A 19,039-nucleotide genomic window follows, 5' to 3' on the forward strand; every position below is an offset into this window, starting at 1 on the left:
TGAGAGGGGCTGGTGGTTTACAGAATTTAGGGCCGTGCAGTGACCTCGCGGATTCCATGGGGTGTTCACAGAGACCCAAGGATAATGAGACTGAATTCCGCATTATAAGCACTTCCCGGAGCCTTTCGACATGCTAAAGTGAACTTTGAAATTGAAAGAAGATGTGGCACACACGGCAGGTAACGGGAGTCTGACCAGAGGAGTCGGGGACCATCTGAGAAGACGCGTGTTCTCTGAGCACGGCTTGGAAAACAGGCGCTGGTTTTCAGACATGCTCAGTGAACTCCTTAGAGAAGCTTTGAGAAGAGGCAAAGAAGCCGGATGCCGGCCCGTTTCAAGGACAGTCTTCTCCTGCTCGGTTCTTTTACATGTCTGGCTCTGCAGTGACTAAGCTTTCCTTTGAAGAAAGGTTTCTTTGACCATCACAACCCCCCAGAAAAAGGATTCTAGAAATATTTGTGGATGCTCAAGACCGAAGCTCAGTGTCAGCTATTTCCCCCCCCTGGCTTTACTACTCCTCAGACTTTCATATGGTATTTTTGGAATGAAACCACATATGAAATCCAAAAGGCAAAAGCGTCTGACTTTTCCCCACAAGTGTGTTACACCAGGAGCAAAGGGAAGGGCGCCCTCTTGGTGGGAGGTCACTGATGAAGCTGGGCAGAGGCCAGACAGTCCAGGCAGTTTTGGTGACTTGTGTCTAAGCTCCGAGTGCAGATTCCTGGCTGGACATTCCCAGCTGCAGCACCAGGCTGTCCTGGGCAGAGGACTCCAGTCCCTGCATTCAAGCATCAGTCACCTCAGTAGTCGCAGTGGCAGCCGGCGGGGTAAGGGAGCTGAAGACCAGAGGCCTGCTCCAGTGGGACAGATTTCCACAAAAATTCATCACCATCTCCCAGTGAGGGGGAGAAGTTCAAAACTGTGAAAAGTGTAGATGCAAAAGCATAGGCCCTCAAACACAACCATGTGTGAAACCGGAGAAGAATGATCCTTGAGAATCAGGCTGGGATTTCATCTTTATCCTGCATTATCCTAAAGTTCCAGGCCCAAGGTATGCATTGTTAGACATATGCGTCGTTGGGTCCCGTGGCCACACTGGGTCCTTGCAACTGCACTCCTGTGTGCCCAGGGCCCGCTCCTGGGGAGGCACAGCTAAGAAAACCCCTGGCAGGATGCCACAAAATCAGTTTTCTACCTTCTGCTTTTTTCTTTCTTTTTCCATTTTTAAAAAGTTATACAGTGCCTAAATTGCTTTGGGCAAAATCCTCTCAACAGGCTGTGGGATACATTCAAAATGAGTAGCAGAAATGACAACTTATCTTTATTTCAACATGGAAATGTGGTTTCTCCAGATGTTTCTAATGTTCCCAATAGGGATTTCCAAAGACTGAACATTGCATCAAGGCTGCCAGCCTGAAGGGCCCTACACAAGGATGGTGCTTCTGTCTGATGTGCGCTCTCTCCCCCACCGCACACACACACACACACATACACACATGCCAGAAATGTAGATGGTGACTTAAATCTGTGCACAAGTAAAGATGATTCAAGCTGAAACACATTTTCCCTTCTTGACATAGTGACTGATGACAGTTAGATATAGATTATAGGCAACTGCCTTATTTGCAGAACCACTAAGGATATGAAAGACTCTTAACCAGCCCAGAGCATCAAGTAGTGGGTGAATCATTCTGAAGGCTGCCTTCCAAGACCACAAGAAATTAGGGGGCAGCCTATAAGAAATAGCAATAGCACACCACACCATAGGAAAATCCCATATGTGTTCGTCCCAATGGATTGCAGAGAGAGAGAGAGAGAGAGAGAGAGAGATCTCACAAAGTTGGAGACATAACTTTTGTTAGACATTATTTTCTTATTATTTGTTTGTGTCTTTTCATCACGACTTTAACTTTTCTGCGAGATGTGGCAACAGTAGCCACAGCTTGATTGGAAAAACGCACGAATGAAGGGGCAGTTTGCTTGGGTGCTGCATGTTGTATTGTTATTCATAGATGGACATCTGTGCTTGGTCCTGTTTGGGTTTTTAGGTGTTTTGCAATGCCTTAAAATGTTTACAGTCAATCAGAACATGTCTACTTTAGGACAAAATAGTCATTTGTTCAATAAAAATTTTCTGTTCATCTATTAGGTCCCAGGAATACGCTGCTGGGCATTTGGAAATAAGAATGTGATCTCAGTCCCTACCCTTAAGGAATTCATCATCTAGTGAGGAGACAGGCACATAAAGTATGCACAATTGTGCAGTAAGAATATAGGTAAGGGACCCTTAAGTAGGCCTGGGAAAATCAGGGGAGATTCTTAGAAGAGGCAGCAGTTGAACTGAGATTCCAAGACTATGTGGGAATTAGGTGGATTAAGAGGATGATGGGCATTTGAGGCAGTAGGTACAGCACATATAAGAGTTTAGTTTGTTTAGGGAACTACGAGTTATTTGGTATTTCTGGAGTGTGCAAAAATATAAAATAAATCATTATTTATGGAGGAATAAACACATGCTTATAGATTTGAGTAATATCTTACCATGTACGGAAATTAGCTTTATGGCCATGTGCTAAGAAAATATTTTTGTTTAAATTACTTTATTTTGCTATATGAGAAAAAGATGGAAAGCCAGGACTCTGTTTTGAGGCTTCTCTGCCACCTCTCATCCTGGCTGACAGAGTTGAATAGGTGGTTTCCATGAAAGCACTGCAAAGGCATGCTTGCCAATCCCATAACCTTATGTTTGCCTTTGAGTTGCACCAGTGGGTCAGACATTCTTTCAGATTAATTTATCAAGGACTCAGTCGAGAGCCACAGCCATATCAGATATTTCACATTTGGGCCAGAATTGTTTGGATGTTGCACACGATCTCAAGATAGGCCCTCTCTGCATTTTCTAGGAGCCACTGACCCTTGAGTAAAGCTTCTCTCTCCTTCCTCTGTGGGCTGGAACATCAACAGCCCTTGGGAGAACAGATTATTCCCAACCATATTGGGTCGATGAATTGCCCATGAAGTTTTCAGATATTTAGAAAAAAGTTATTTGTGATAGCAAATAAATTAAACAGAACACTAAAAACATAAATTCTTAACTTCTGTACAGTTTTAGAGTGTTTATTTACTTAGTAATTGACAAAAGATAATCTCATGATTACTGGATAGCAAAAGCTCTTTGGCCAATTAGAAACAATATTGAAGTTTTTATATAACTTAGTGAGTTTTTATTTTATACAATGCCCCCCATAAATAAGCTAGCTGAATGAAGTTGGGGTTTGGGTCCCACCTACTGTTTGATAAGACCTGTGGTTGATAATGTTGGGCAGTGGCCAATCTAAAATCAAAATTTTATATATATGTGTGTGTGTGTATATATATGTATATATAAACACATTCATACATACATATATTTACTTGTTATTATGGGAAAGAGAGCAAAACAAGATAACAGTAAGTTCAAGACATATTTTTCTCATTCCTTGTATAAATGATAAGGATTTGAAGCTTAACTGCATTAACTGGGCTAACTAATAGAAAGAGCCGAGGTGGACACTGAAGGGTGTGGAATGTCAAACAAAGTGGGTTTGCTTCCAGTATCAGCTCCGTCATGTTTTGGAAGGATATGCTTGACATGGGAGCAGGATGGAGCAGATCACATGGTCCATGGGTGGAAGGAAGCATTCTCAGGCAAGCAGGGACCTCTGAATGGCAGGCAGAGACCAGCCCCACCATCCATGCCTTCTCTTGACTTGGGTGTTCTGGCTCCTAAATAAATACTGACTTCCTGATCCTTGTGGAGGACCCTTGGAGGTATCTATCTGTGCACAGCACAACCTTGTTTCAGCTTCAACAAAACGGTCAGGAAGGTGTCATAGCCTACTACCTTTGTGTAAAATGTCCAGTCACAGGTAAGAATTTTGGCAGGTGGAATTCACAGGTGTCAGTGGAAATTGTATTCATGAACAAAATAGGTGAAACCCTGGTTCTTATCTTCCTTTTCAACTCTGCTCTGAATCATTTCTTTTCTGAAATATCATTTTAACCCTCCTGACTGAACAAAAGTTTCTTTGTTTTTAAAAAATTACTTTATCTGTAACATAAACCCAGATAACAGCTAAAGTTCATAAGAGGAGAATAATAACTCAAGCTTTGATCATAGAATAAGAGATAAATATACAACTTTGTCCTTTGGGCTTTTAAAAATATTTCTTTTCTGATTTCGTAAGTAATTTATGTATCCCAATGAGTGTACACATTATGTAAATGCACTATAGGGAAAGCAAAATTGTAAAAAGTCTTGTCAAACTCACTGGATGATGAAGAGACATTTGTGTATTTTAGTGGTCTGTAAATTGGAGAAATATCATTCTGACTTCTTCAGCTTTTTGCATCATGCTGAATGAGACAATGGTAGTACGAGCATACTATCTACACCCTTGAATCCATGACAATGACATGGCTGATTCTCTGACCATGCCAATGTCAGGTGGTTTTGTATTAAACAATGATGAAGAGCAGGTAGGAGAGACTGATGAGAGAAGAATGAATGCCTCTTTCTAGTAGGCAGGGGTAAGACAATGTTTTCAGTAGGTAAAAAGTACATTTTCAGCTTTCTTCTTTGTATTAGTATGTATGGGTTGAAAGCCAGGCTCAACTTTAAGGAAAATATAAAATAAAACACCAAGCTCCGCTCCGCTGTGTGGGACACCATGGCATGTGCTTGTCGTCAGTTCCTTCACTCACCGGGGTCCAGGAATTGTCTCCACCATAGAGCTGATGAGACAGAGAGCAGCTTACCCACCTCATAACATACATGGTAAGGCAGCAACTTGAAACAAGGCCAGTCTGAGGACAGAGTGCTGCTCTTCCAACTACTATGCTGAAATAACAAAACCAGTATGGCCTGGATTAGAACCTGGTTGCACCCACTGTTTTTTTGTTTGTTTGTTTGTTTGTTTTTTTAAATTATATATATATATATTATATAATATTATATATTTACCCACTGTTATTTCAAACATCCCAAAAGTAATTTCTGCAAGACAATTACAAATGCAGCACTCTTCCTGTTTAAGGTTTTCCAAATTGAAAAGAAGAGAATGGCTGCCTTTGAAATCAATCAGGACACCTCTGTGGAAAATTACCTGGGCTGTTTCATCCTTGGCGTGAGCAGTGGTGGGACTTGGCATCCCCTGGAGACACACACGCCCGGCCCTGGGTCCAGCCAGCACCCACTGGCAGGTCGGCCCTGGAGCTGTTGAGATTTTCCTAAATTGTAAAAAATCTGAAAGTTATGTTTTAGAATAATCTTTTCTTCTAATTCTTTTTTATAACCTTTTTATTGCCTCAGGAAAGCAGTAACACAAAAGATCCTTTTACATCTTTTGATTTAAAAAGCAGAATCCAAGAGGGGCTTGTCTGGCTGTGTTCATGGAGAAAAATCTGTAGCTGATCAGTGCTCATCCTCCCAGGAAAAGCCCCATTACAGCAAACAAGTTCATTTATTTTAGCCTAGAACTCAAGAAAACGATTCAAAACCCTGAGATACAAAAAACAAGCCAGATCCTCACTTAATTTAATTTTATAAAGAAACCATCATAGTTATGCAAGCTATAATTTATTTCTTTCATTATGTAAAAGTTTTTCATTATGTAAGGAAGCCCCTACTCCACACCCCTTCCATCCCTGCACATTTTATAGTGTATCTGTTCGGCTTGATTTCTCCTTCAAACCCTCTGTGATGTAGACTCTTTTTTTTTTTAAAGGCATTGATAAAGAATTTAAAGCCATTTTAAAAAGTTTCTGCTTTTTTCTTTTTTCACTAAAGGGTCTTGTTCAATCCTTCTTTTCACTGACTACATAACAGTGATTGATTGGCAAATAGAAGGCGTGCAATAAATAAGAGGGAGAAAGAGAAGGGATTCTGAAGTTGTATAAAACTTGTGATTTACAGCACACCATTAACTACAACAGTAGAGGCTCAGTCCTGGCTCCTAACTTCCCACTCTGTTATTCTCAGGATGTGGTCCCCACACTGGCTGTGCCATCTTCCCCCAGGAGCAGGTTAGAAATGCAGATTCTCAGGCCCACTACAAACCCTCTCACTCAGAAACTGGGGGGTGGGACCCAGCAATTCCTGCCTTAACAAACCTTCTAGCTGATTCCGATGGTTGCTGAAGTTTGATCACCTCGGAGGCAACCCTATCCCAGCACCTCTGATTTCCTTCCTGCCATGGGTGAGCAACCCATGGCCTCTGGGGCCTCCCTTCTCCTCCTGTCTGGAGGCAACAGGCTGCTTCACACCATCTAATCTCTGAAGCTGGAGGGGGGCAAGTGCTCTACTTCTAACCCCTCAGGCTAAGGCACAGCTGGGATGTGAGCCTCATTACTGCCACAGCGATGGGGAAGTGGGGCCAGTGGTCACTAAGGCTTCATCAGGGATCAGTTGTGTGTTTTAGGCTGGTACTCAGAAGAATGTCTTTATCCCCAAGGACATATAATTTATAGTCACCACAAGTGTTCAAAGCAGCTCTGAAGCCCATACTGGACAAGTACAGGGGGAGGAGGTAAGAAACAGCGGCTCCAGGGCAGGATGGTCCTGCAGGCCTCCTCCCGCCCACCTTCTGGAAGTCACGACCTGAGATGGGGGCAGACCTCCTAATAAGCGTAATTATCCATTATTTATTTGTCTAATTATCTATTATTTTATTGCATTTTGGACTTGTTTAGGTGTTATGAAATAAAAGCATTTAAAAGAGAGGGAAGAGATGCTTGTCACCAACTTGGAGACAACGATGTCCCCAAGTAAGCTTATTTTCAAATTTGCATTAATATTAATACATAATAAAAGAATAAAATAAAATGACATGAATAAAAGTAATCAGAGAACTGGAGAAAAATACATCAGCTAACATCCCCTTGGCAAAATTCCAAACTTTTTTTTTTAAAGTGATGTTTCTGGCGCAGGAGCTGCAGAAGCTGCTCTCTCAGCCGGAATGGCCTCAGACATTGCAGGCAGAACCCCAGGAGGCCTCGCGGAACCCCCAGACCAGCAGGAGGAACGTCGCGGTCCAAGGCACCAGGCAGAGGCAGCTGGCTGGTGCACTAAGGGCCTGGTCTGCAGAGGCCCCAGGCCCGCGTCACCATGGAGGGTAGCCCTTGAGGCGTGGGGAGAAACCCCATTTAGCAGCGTCACTGCCGAGAGCCCGGCCCTGCCTCTCTGGCCTTCGTGGAGCAGGGTGAGACAGGGTGCCTAGAAGCCTCGAGTGGAAACCGGAGCAGTACATCGTAGCAGCCCCGGCGCACTTTTCTGGGAACCCAGGATCCTGGTGGGGGCCCTGCAGAGCGCGCAGGAGCAGAGAACGCTGGCTTCCGTGGGATCCTGTTTTCAGGACCCCCTGTCCCCATTCCTAGCGGCAAACGTGGAACTCAGGCATCTTCCAGACACCCTGCTCTCCAGCTGCCGTCCTGAGATTGGAACGGGATGGGGAAGGAACTGAGGCCAGGAGCCCAGATGGGTTAGTGTTTGGCTGCCTGGAGTGAGAACGAGGACCACCAGCAGGCTTGCCTGGGAGCTGGCTGGAAATGCAGACTCTCAGGCCCGCTCAACCCATCAACCAGGACATTCCCAAGACCCACAGAAGAGCCTGGGCACGGTGGGACGTGACACACCCTGACTGAGGCTGGCAGGACCTCTGGGCCTAAAGCTTAGCGACATTGTGCGCGGCTGAAGGCGATACCTTCTATTACCGCCTTTTCTACTAAATTTTTTTAAAAAGTTATCACACAATACGGGAAAGCCTTAAACCTCTATAGGTCTGAAGGACGTATGGGCAGAGAAGCTGGAACTCACGAGAAATAGAATTACCATTCATTTCCTTTGGCCAGAGAAGATATCACTATTTTATTCAATCCAGGCCTTCCCTTTCCATTCCTTAGAATTAGCTATTGCTACCTCCCGACTATATAGAAGAACCATATTAAGTGTTGCTCCTTACCTGGGAGGCAATTGATTCAAGCCCCAGAACAGATTTGTGGACAATATCCTCACATCCTTCTCTGCTGTGCTAACTGGTGAAACAAATGAATGACAGGCCCATCCCCCTGGCCATTGTCTACAAAAATTACTTAGTGATCATTCAAAGAGTCTCACAACTATCTTTACAAATTTTCAAAACAACGTGCTAAATGGATTAAACTGACTCTTGTAACCAGAAGAGCTTAATTAGATGAACTGGTAAATAAAGTATACATCCTCCCATCTTTTACTCACAGCAGCTCTCCTACTCATGGCTATAAATACTTCCCAGTCTCTTTGGAGTCTGCGGACAGGGATAGGCTGCCATTTCCTCTGCTAATCTCTCATTGTTCAGGGTTCTGGCCAACTGCCACAACGGAAAAGTTGCCATGCTTGTTGATTTTTACATGCATGCCTTCCACAGAGTAATTATTACTTCCTGGAGGGATGTATACTAACCCTAACTTCAGCCATAGATTTACTTTTGTAGTGGTAAGTTGTACACATTTATTGCTGAAAATTAAATCAGAGGGTTTTTTCCTTCATATGTATCCATCTCAGGTTAATGGAATGCGTTAGTTCTTCCCCTGTGTCTGATGAGGAGACAAGAATGATAGAAAATTATCTTATTTGAGAATTTTTGCTTTCCTAGATGACAGAGTACTCATTCTCAAATTAATTTTGCTCAAAATGTTTCGCATATCTTAACTAGGGACAACTCCTTAGATGTGGATCTTAGCCAGAAAAGCCTTATACTTTTCAAAGTTATAATTGCCTCATTACACCAGAGTGTCCACATTTTAGTAGTGAAAGAAATGATTGTTTTGCTTGGAAGACTTTTCAGTTTAAGAAGATAAAAGCCGGGTGTGGAGTGTGGGTGTGTGAGGGAGCAGCAGTGGCCTCCAGCAGATGAAGTGTTAATGTACAGAGGATGGAGACCAGCTGCTTCCCAACCCCACTGAGAACAGCCCCACAGAAAAGGCTCAAGGGCACCAGGAGAGCTTGAGGGGCTATGGGAAAGTGTCACGGTAGGGAGGGCTGATGCCTCAGTGGGTGGAGCCCACAGGATTTCTAGAAGAAACTGGGAAATGGCTTTGAAGATTGTTATATGTGCTTTGTACAACCCCTGAATGACGGTAGTTTTAAATATGCCATTGGAATATTTAGCACATGATCACGGTCCTCTTCAACAGACCTCTGCTACATGCCTACAAGGTACAAATCTCTTGCTGAGTGTGGTACAGCAGCTCCTCCTCACTCCCCTGGTGCCATGGAAAATGCAGTGTGTTTGCAGCCCAAAGACTCTGGGTTTGTATTTCAGTTTTGCAACTTGCCACCTTTGTTACTTTGGGCCCATTATCCAACCTTTCTAAGTTTAATATCCTTATCCATGAAATACCAACTTCAGAGATAAATTGTAACCATTGAAGAAGGTCATATATATCAGTTTCCTTGTACGAGAGGGGATATGGACATTTAATGATAACGTTGAGAGCTCATTATTATGATATATGAGGCAAGGGACTGTTGAGTACTTTATTTATAATACTGAGATTCTCTTTCTATTTTACACAATAGGAAATGGATACGTAACTTGCATAAGGACATAAAGCCAACAAGTGGTGAGGCAGTGATGCAATGAATGCATTTGTTGGATTTAGGAACTTGTGCTTTCCTCACTATAACACAGAGTCCAAGATTATATGAAACAAATTAAAGATACTGAGAATGCTCATGTGCATATGTACATATTGTTAAAACCATAGTTTCCCAAGTGCAGGCTTTCAGAATGTTTATTAAACCTTGTCTATATGCACTCTATTTACTCCGCTGCTTCACTTTTTTGGACATCCCATCTATTTTGAAGATCTGTCATCACTAGGAGACACCAGTAAATTTGCTTCAAGGATCTCTCAGAAATCATCAATACTATGCTATAAAGGGAAATATGATAAATTTCTTTTAGATCTGCAAGCAATTTTTTTACCAATTTCTGTCATTTTATTGATATAGTCATTCAACAAACATTTGTTGATATTTGTGTTCTAGATGATGGGCTGGGTACTAGGAATTTCTGCTTTAAGGATGTTTTGTGTAATGAAAAAGACATCAAAAAAAGATTGTGATATAATGAGGTAAGTAATATCATATAAATAGTATAAAGCTCCCAGAGGGGGTGAATTTGGTAAAGTATTTCAAAGTAATTGACATTTGATTTGGGTCTTATGTGTGTATATAGGAGAGCAGACTTTTACTAAGTGCAAGACCTTGGTAAAAATTCTAAAAACTCTAAAAATTTACTTGAGATATATCTTAGGTCAGGTGCAGTGGCTCATGCTTGTAATCCCAGCACTTTTGGAGGCCCAGGAAGGTGGATCATGAGGTCAGGAATTCAAGACCAGCCTGACCAACATGGTGAAACCCCCGTCTCTAATAAAAATATAAAAATTAGGGAGCTGGGAGGGAGCTTTAAGGGGTGGATGGGCAGGAGGTCAGGGTCCTCGGGAATTAGAGTGGGTGGGCTCACTGTGGGTGCCATTTCTCAGTGTCTCCTGAGGAGCCACCCCCCTCCTCAGCCTTGCTCGGCTCTTATTCCCTCTGGTAGCTACCGCCAGGGACGCGCCATCCCCAGCTGAGTGACAAAAATGCTGAGTTTCTTCCATAGAACACTAGGAAATCTGTCTATGGGTAAACATGAAGAGAAAGAACGACTCCGAGAAGCACAACACACTGCCACACTTATTCCTGCAGCTGGAGATTCCAAGTCCATCATCACATGTCGGGTGTCCCTTCTGGATGGTACTGATGTTAGTGCCGACTTGTCAAAAAAAGCCAAAGGACAAGAGTTGTTTGATCAGATTAGGTATCACCTGGATCTTATTGAAAGTGGCTATTTTTATCTGAGATTTATGGAGTCAGCACAATTGGCAGTGCCAAAGTAATTCAATGGAAGAATAGTCTTAATAAGGGTGCTGGATTAGAACCTGCGGAAAAAGGAGAAAAAAATATGGTGCTGGAGCAGCTGGATATCTATAAGATGTAAAACCTTGACCTAAACCTTATACTTGTACAAAAATCAACTCAAAATGGATAATGAACCTAAATATAAAATGTAAAACTGTAAAACTTGGAGAAAAATAAACAGGAGAAAATCTGTGGGACCTAGAGTTTAGAGAAGAGTTATTAGACATGATGCCAAAAGGATGATTTAAAAAAAGATAAAATAGGCAAAGGATGATTAAAAAAAAAAAAGATAAAATACACTTCATAAAAAATTAAAAACTTTTGCTTTGGGAAAGACCCTGTTAATAGAACGAAAAGCTAAGCTACAGACTGGGAGAAAATATTTGTATATCACACATCTGACCGGGAACTCATATCTAGCACATACACAAAATGCCTAGCTGGGCACAGTGGCTCACCCCTGTAATCCCAGCACTTTGGGAGGCCAAGACAGGAGGATCACTTGAGCCCAGGAGTTCGAGACTAGCCTGGGCAACATAGTGAGATCTTGTCGCTACAAAAAATATGTTTAAAAAAATTAGCTTGGTGTGGCTACTTGGGAGGCTGGGCAGGAGGATCGCTTAAGCCTGGGAAGTAGAGGCTGCTGTGAGCTGTGATAGCCACTGCATCTCCAACCTGGGCGACCGAATGAAACTGTGTCTCAACCAAAAACAAAACAAACAAAACAACCTCCTCAACTCAATAGTTAGAAAGCAAGCAATCTAATTTGAAAATGAACAAAAGACATGACGAGACTTTTCACCTCAGAGGATATACAGATGACAAATTCATGAAAATATGTTAAACTAGCCATCAAGGAAGTGCCAATAAAGACCTCAGTGAGATGTTTTCACTACACATCTATTAAAACAGCTAAACAGTAAAACATAGTGACAACTTCAAATTTTGGTGAGAATGTGAAGAAATGAGATCTCTCATACATTGGTGTTGGGATTGTAAAGTGATATCACTACTCTGGAAGGTAATTTGGCAGTTTCTTTTAAAACTAAACATACACTTAAACCATATGACTCAGCAGTTTTGTGCCTGACCATTTATCCTACGAAGACTTACTTCCACACGGAAACCTGAGCATAATTGTTCATAGCATCTTTATTTGTAGTAGCAAAAAACTTGAAACAACCTCAATGTCCTACAGTAAGTGAATGATTTAACAGTAGCACAATCATACCATGTAATACTACACAGCAATAAAAAGAAGGAACTATTGATATGCAACAACTTGGATGGATTTCAAAGGGCATTATGCTGAAATAGGAAATAAAGTCAGTATCAAAAGGTTATATATTATATGATTCTATTTATGTAACATTCTTGAAATGACACAATTATAGAGATTGCGATCAAATTAATGGTTGTTAAGGGTTGGGGATATTGAAGTTGGGAGAGTGGTGACTATAAATGAGTAATATGAGAGAGTTCTTTGTGATAATGGAATATTTATGTATCTTGATTGTAGTATTAGGTATAGGAATCCAAATGTGATAAAATACATGTACATTGTACCAATATTAGTTTACTGATTCTAATATTGTACTGTAGTTATGTTAAAATGTAAGCATTCCCAGAAGTGTACACAGGACTGGACCTCTCCTTACTAGCATTCCAACTTTGTGTGAATCTCTAATTATTTCATAATAAAACTTTAAGAAATAAACGTAGTATGGACTTAAAAAAATTAGCTGGTCGTGGTGGAGCACGCCTGTAATCCCAGCTACTCAGGAGGCTGAGGTAGGAGAACTGCTTGAACCTGAGAGATGGAGCAGTGAGCCGAGATCACACCACCGCATTCCAGCCTGAGGGACAGAGCAAGACTCCATCTGAAAAAAAAAAAAAAAAAGAATATCTTAATATCTGCTGTAACTTAATTCAGACCCATGACACCTTAATGAAAGTAAAATATTTTAAACATGAAATTAGAATGATGAGAATGAAGTCAAATAAATTACAAAAATATTAATAGTAATTCTTCACTAAGAAATTAAACAATGAATAGACTTTTCCTCTTAGAAAGCCGATTAGATTTTGGTCACCAAGAGGCTACTTGCCTGTAGACCTACAAATGAGGAAGGGAAACAGGAGTAGATGTGATTCCTGGGATAGCCAACCAGAACATCCAAGAAGGCTTGACTCACTCACACTTCCCCTTGCCAGATGTTTCTACATGCTAGCTGGCTTGGAAACTTCTAGATAATCATTGGCAATCATTTTTACACCATATACATTTCGCTAAATTGGTACTTTTATAAGTTTAGAATGCTCCAGTCAAGCTATCAGCCATTTTTTTCATATCCATAAACTGCTATTCCAAATAATTTTGCCTCTAAAAAATATGTATTGCAATGTCAAAAAATTAAAGCAGAATACTAAGTTGAAGCCTTTTTTTAGTCAAATGCACCCCCTTTTATATGTTGGTTGAAAATGTAAATGTAACGTACAGTGGAAGAAATATGAACATTAAGGGAATAGTATTGGTATTTATTGTTGGTCATTTCCTAGGGGCCTGCTACTAACATCTTTGAGATACAGGTTCTGGCATTTATTGGTATCATATTACAAAGATATTAAAAGGAAAAAGATGATCTCCAAGTTCTGATCAAATCTCCAGAGAGATGTGATGAACAGAAGCAGGAACTCTTCTTCTTATAATAAGTTTAGGAGTTTGAATTCAAATATACATTTGGTTAACTTTCACAGTTCCTATGATGGTTAGGATTTTTGCATATGAGTTACTACACATGCATTTATTTAGCATATGCACATGCATATGTGTATGAATGCATGGTCATGTTATAATTTCTCCAGTACACATTAGGTTTGGGTGTGGGCTTGTCCAACGTGTTCAAATACCTTAAAAGGTAATTTTCACTGCTCACTGACCTGTTCCTATCAAACATATCACTTATTTTATATATCACTAGATGCGGGGATTTCTTTGCATGGTTTAATTTTCCAACTCGTGTAATTTATAGTAAATTGTTTCTCCTGGTCTTTTCATGCAGTTTGTATTCTTTTCCCCTCATTTATTTCATTACATAATATTTCTTTTAAAAATCTTAAACTGTTACAGCGCCTATGTAATAATAAAAGTGATTGCAATTTTTGTTTTCATAAACTTAATAAAGTCAACATAAAAAATGTTGAAAAGTATTTTTAAGTATTAGTAATGCAACTATTTTTGCACTTGGAAAGTGTGAGTTTTGTTAAAGTGGTACACTAACAATCCACCATCTTGTCTTTTCTGAATGTGACACTACTATCTTAAGAGTAAAAATAATACTAGCAGCTCACTTTATTATAATCTAACACATAAAATAACACTTCAGACGCATAATAAGCACTATTCTTTTTTTCTTATTAGCAAACAATTCTTTGTACAGTGGTTTGGTACTAATCATGAAGAAGTAAAGTCTCTGAAAATAGTATACAAACAAGATATTTTAAATCAAAACTGTTTATTGTAAAAAAAAACCTTGAAAATTGTTTTTTAAAAAAGAAACATTGGTTTCACAAGTCTTCAGGTTGTTTATAGACATAGCTATAGAAAACATCTCAGTTTCATACAGAGCTCATTCAATCATATAAAAATAAACACAAATTTACATTGACTCATCAACTATACAATTTAAAAAGGCACTTGGAAGGGGTATTGTATTATTGCATTTGTGGTATGCATTTGAAATAGTTTAAAGTACATTAATGAATTTGTAAGAATCCTCTTTTGCACTTATTCCCATCTTTAATTAATTTTCAAAAATCATTAAAATGTTTTAAAATAGTAAGACATGGAGCATGCGCCAGGAATGTTCAAAGATAATCTTTCCCTCCTCCCCCAAGGCACATACTGTTAATTGACAAAAACAAAACAAAACAAAAATACTTTTAATACATTCTCCTGTGTTTTGTTCTTGTTATTTTTTCCTCCCTTTTAAAAATACACTTTAAAGCACTATAGGTAATCAAAAAAAGGCTTTAGTTCAACAATGGCAACCAGACATCCAACATGTAATGGAGTAAACTTGGAATACTTTTTAAGGCACCTGAGTTCTCGTCTGGCAGATCTCTTCCTATGGGAAATCCTATTACAGACTCTATTACAAAGCAATACTGTTCTTTTCAGTTGAAATGATTTGGCAGCAATGTAAATCTTCGCATTCTTTTTAGGAAGAAAAGATGCAATGTGCTTTTCATATTATCTTTGAAGAGAAAGGTTACTGTCTTTTATTCTCTCAATCTAGCCATCAGCAAATATATAGTAATTTTAAACTTCACATGGAAAGGATTATCTTGAAACACATGAATTCCGTGCTCTTGCAGCTCTGTGTGTGTGTGTGTGTGTGCATGCGTGTGTGCATATGTGTGTGTGTCTATACATATTATTTGGTCGGTCAGCACAGGAGAAAATGCCTTTGGACTTTATTTGTCATTTGGCTTCGGAGTGAAGAAATGCATTCTGTTCGAGTAAACATTGATTGCGTCACTCAGTGTGCTACACAGCAGCCAGATTCCTCATGTTTGTGCAGGAGAGACATTCTGGAGAAGGTTTTGGAGCAGTTTTTGCACTGGTATTTCTTTACATCAGAATGGGTCTGCAGATGAGCCCTCAGGTTTGACCTGTCTGCAAATGCTCTGTTGCAGTGAGGGCAAGAAAAAGGCTTCTCGCCTGGGGATGGAGTGGGAGAAAAAAAGAAAGACAGTCAGTGTTTTTAGAGGAAACATAAAGTTAAATAATGTTAACAAAAGTCAATCACATTTTGCCTAAATAATGAGAAGCAGCAAAACCTGATTAAAATCTCTCATAATAGACACTTTAAAAATACCTGACCTTTGAAGATAAATTTTAATATTGCATTTAAAAATCATACACAGAATATTATTACTGCTGCCAATTACGCAGAAATAATTTCCGTAGTTCTTGGACTTTCACTTCTTAAAGCTTTCTGCTTCAGCAGGTGCAGCTAATGTTGAGCACCTCCCAACATTTCCCAATATTTCCCCTTTTCCCTCTTTCTGTACTATGGTTAAGGCAGTCTAAGTGCCATGATACCCTGCAGGATAATTCTGTGATAGGAATAAGAAATTAAGCAGCAAAAAATCCCCAAACAAAGCAAGAGAGGCAAAGTAAATTTAGTTTCAACTAGCCAAGTCACCCACTGGTGATAGATATCAGAGCAAGAATGTAACTAACAGAAAACTGTAGGAAAAGCCTTCATCTATTAACCAAATCAATTGATTAAGATAGCAACATTTGTTTTTGCTGATTACTGGGGGCAGTTTCACAGAACACACATTCAAGCACATCTTTCCTGATTTTCTAACTGATCTTTGAGACCAAACCTTCTGAATCTACTTTCCAAAGTCTACATGCTGTTTGCAGTCCCTAGAGCAGAGGTTGTTAGCAAGAAATGGAGCACTTTGTGCCCTAACAACTTTTTGAGTAGTCAGGAAGTAGTTATCAATGACTGTCCATCATTAAAAGCACTATGTCACAACTTCATGCAAATCCAACAGCCAGTTCAGGGCTTCACTGTATCTCAGAGTAACATTCCTGCCTATGTTTTTTCTCTTACCCGTGTGAGTTCTAATGTGTCCTTGAAGCAACCAGGGTCTGGAAAACGCCTTGCCGCAGATCTTGCAAACACAAGGTAATGTGTGGGTCCGAATATGCATCTTCAGGGCGCCCAGGCTCACATATTCCTTGTCACAGTATTTACAGCTGAAAGATTTTCTAGACTGGGCATCGCAGTGCAGCTGCTTATGTTTGGCCAGCCCAGAAAAAGTTGAATAGGTCTTATTGCATAAATTGCACTGAAACTTTTCAGCTTCAATGGCATGGGGGTCTGAAAGCTTGGACTGTAGCCTTTCCTCTTCATCACTAATGGGGCTTTCTGAGCCACTGTGGTCCTTGGAGGAGGTGTCAGATGGAGGAGGGGGACTCACTCGCCCCAAAGATGAGGAGTATCCGGAAAGAGGAGAGAGGCCATTGGGTAGCTGGGCGTGGAATGGAGCTGCCGTAGTCCACACAGTGATGGGGCTGTATGCTCCTGAGCTGAGGATCTCTGGTTGTGGTATGACAGGCATGGAGTAACTCTCATAGAGATACGGGGAAATAATCACTGGGAAAGAAAAGGGAGGGAGAGAAGGTTAAGTTAAAAAGAACTAAAAATAAATCCACACGCAAGCATACACACACTGGAAAGATAGTTAGCAACACACACGTGATTTTCTTAGGGAAAAGGTAGACCCATTTAGGAGGGCATACACACTGGTGAAATGTTTCATTTCCACCCTGGCACCTACGGAGTTACTGTACTTAATGCACACATAGGCTGACAGCTGTACGGAGCTATAGGTGCTCTGAAGACAGAGTGCAGCCAAGCCAGTGCCTTCGCAGTCCCCACTAAGGAGGGAGAGCCTCAACATTATTTTTAAACATTCAGAAAAGTTGTTTTCCATTTTATGTATGGGCTCTTTAGGTGTATTACGACCGTGAGTACAAAGATATGCCTGCATCAAGCCGCCTTCTAAAGGAAAGGAGACTTCGTGCATGAAAAACGCAGTAATTCAATCCTTATGTCACTCATCTTTCACATACTCATTATGCATGTATACACAGGCTTTAGCAAACACGAAGCTGCGAGATTTGAATGAAATGTTCCTTGTTAGTCAAGAATTCAAAAAGTTTTGAATTAAAACGCACCCCAAATGATCAAAAGAATGTAAGCTCCCTTTCGGGACACTGTTTAAAAGGAAAACAGTTGAACCTTTGGCTCTTTTGTAATGGCATTTGAAGGGTAATACGTAGATTCATATTTGCAACGCTCTAGATACGTAGTTCTAGATATATTTTTCTCTTTTTACCTGTGTGTGTGTCCAGTTCGCTGTAGTTTGGCTTTTTGGAGGCGTTGAAATGCTTCTTGACCAGGAAGGAGCGCGGCATCTTGCCAGCGGGTCTGGCGGGCGCCCGGCGCGGATAACGGTCCGGCGGGAGGACACGGCGGTCCCTACAGCATCGCGGCGGGCCAGGCTCCGGCGGGGGCCGCGCTCAGGTGCGGCAGGCGGACAGGCCGGCGCCTCTGAAGTCGCCCGGCTCCTTTACGAACTGAGCCCGTTTTGGTTGGGAGGGTTTTTTTTCCTCTCTTTTGCAAGAAAGATCCAATCACAGCTGAGAGGTTCAGATTTCAGCTCCTCCCTCTGGGACAGCTGTGAACAGAGGAAGAATCTGTTGTCAGACTAAATTATTCTGGTTCAAAATGGGCTGTTTTTCGAGATTTCAGTGGAGAGGGAAAAAAAGTGTTTAAGTATTTTCAAGAGAGGTAACCTCCCTCGGTGAACCCCGCCCGCGATCCACGCTGTCTGGGAGTTAAGAGGGGCGCAGGAGCCGGGGTCTCTGCCCGGCCCGCCTGGCTTCCAGATGTGGGGCAGCGTCAGCGCGCGGGGACACAGTGTCCGCCAGGGGAAGGAAGGGCCGCCCTGCACCATACCAGGCCAGCCTCTGGTGTTAATGAGAGCCTATATTTGGAAGTGGCATCTGGAGAGGTTTGCCTTGCACAGGGACCAAATAATTAACTCTTGGCTTTTGAAAAAGGAAGGGGGAAGCGGGAAGACAAAGGCGCCTGTGAGCGCGGAGGACGCTCTCCTGGGACTCCGGCCTGGAGAGCGACTGCAGCCTTGCGTGCGGCTAGGGCGCTGCGCTACTCAGGGCTTCCGCGAAGCCAGGGGCAGCGCGGCCGCGTGCAAATTAAGTAATCATATCACCGTGTTAGCTATGGTGGCTTGAAAGAAATGCTTTGTAGCCCGTTAAAGGCAGGCTGATCGGAAGAACGGGAAGATTGCAAAGATAAAAAGGAACGCTGGCAGAGAAGGGGGGCAAGAGGTAAACTGTCATTTGGAACCACGAGACATTCTCTCACTCACACTTTTGACAAGAGATCTTATCTTTTCATGTACTACAGTGCATTTTTGTGGGAAAAAGGGTGTATGCGTCTTTAGAGACCA

The 19,039-nt window shown here is 41.4% G+C and overlaps 1 protein-coding gene and 2 long non-coding RNA genes across 5 annotated transcripts; 1 reads left to right on the forward strand and 2 right to left on the reverse strand.

The window, feature by feature from the left end:
* Positions 1–4,413: 4,413 nt before the first annotated feature.
* LOC103886783 lies at positions 4,414–8,360 on the reverse strand. 2 transcript variants are annotated; one of them, XR_004185806.1, is made up of 3 exons: positions 8,273–8,360; positions 5,145–5,268; positions 4,414–4,879 (listed from the first exon to the last, which is right to left on the reverse strand). It is a non-coding gene; the product is annotated as an uncharacterized LOC103886783 (long non-coding RNA). The 2 variants fall into 2 exon arrangements; XR_650599.3 differs by lacking the exon at positions 8,273–8,360 and adding an exon at positions 7,998–8,081.
* Positions 8,361–8,427: 67 nt separating this feature from the next.
* LOC103886781 lies at positions 8,428–9,748 on the forward strand. Of its 2 annotated transcripts, none has more exons than XR_650598.2 (3): positions 8,428–8,509; positions 9,211–9,325; positions 9,596–9,748. It is a non-coding gene; the product is annotated as an uncharacterized LOC103886781 (long non-coding RNA). The 2 variants fall into 2 exon arrangements; XR_001905523.1 differs by having other exon boundaries at positions 8,443–8,509; positions 9,185–9,325.
* A 4,731-nt stretch (positions 9,749–14,479) lies between these two features.
* On the reverse strand, positions 14,480–18,769 carry SNAI2 (snail family transcriptional repressor 2). The gene is made up of 3 exons (XM_003902724.4): positions 17,903–18,769; positions 16,612–17,157; positions 14,480–15,704 (listed from the first exon to the last, which is right to left on the reverse strand). Exons 1-3 carry the CDS (start codon positions 17,979–17,981, stop codon positions 15,523–15,525), a joined length of 807 nt encoding a protein of 268 aa, XP_003902773.1. The 5' UTR covers positions 17,982–18,769; the 3' UTR covers positions 14,480–15,522.
* Positions 18,770–19,039: the final 270 nt, after the last annotated feature.

This window comes from Papio anubis, chromosome 8 (genome assembly GCF_008728515.1).
Source record: "Papio anubis isolate 15944 chromosome 8, Panubis1.0, whole genome shotgun sequence".
NCBI lineage: Eukaryota > Metazoa > Chordata > Mammalia > Primates > Cercopithecidae > Papio > Papio anubis.

Coding starts and splice junctions, on each gene's coding strand:
- SNAI2 (XM_003902724.4), bottom strand. CDS start 17,981: ATGCCGCGCTCCTTCCTGGTCAAGAAGCATTTCAACGCCTCCAAAAAG. Junction 17,158..17,902: donor CGAACTGGACACACACACAG/GTAAAAAGAGAA, acceptor TTTCTTTCCCAG/TGATTATTTCCCCGTATCTC. Junction 15,705..16,611: donor ACACATTAGAACTCACACGG/GTAAGAGAAAAA, acceptor CTCCATCCCCAG/GCGAGAAGCCTTTTTCTTGC.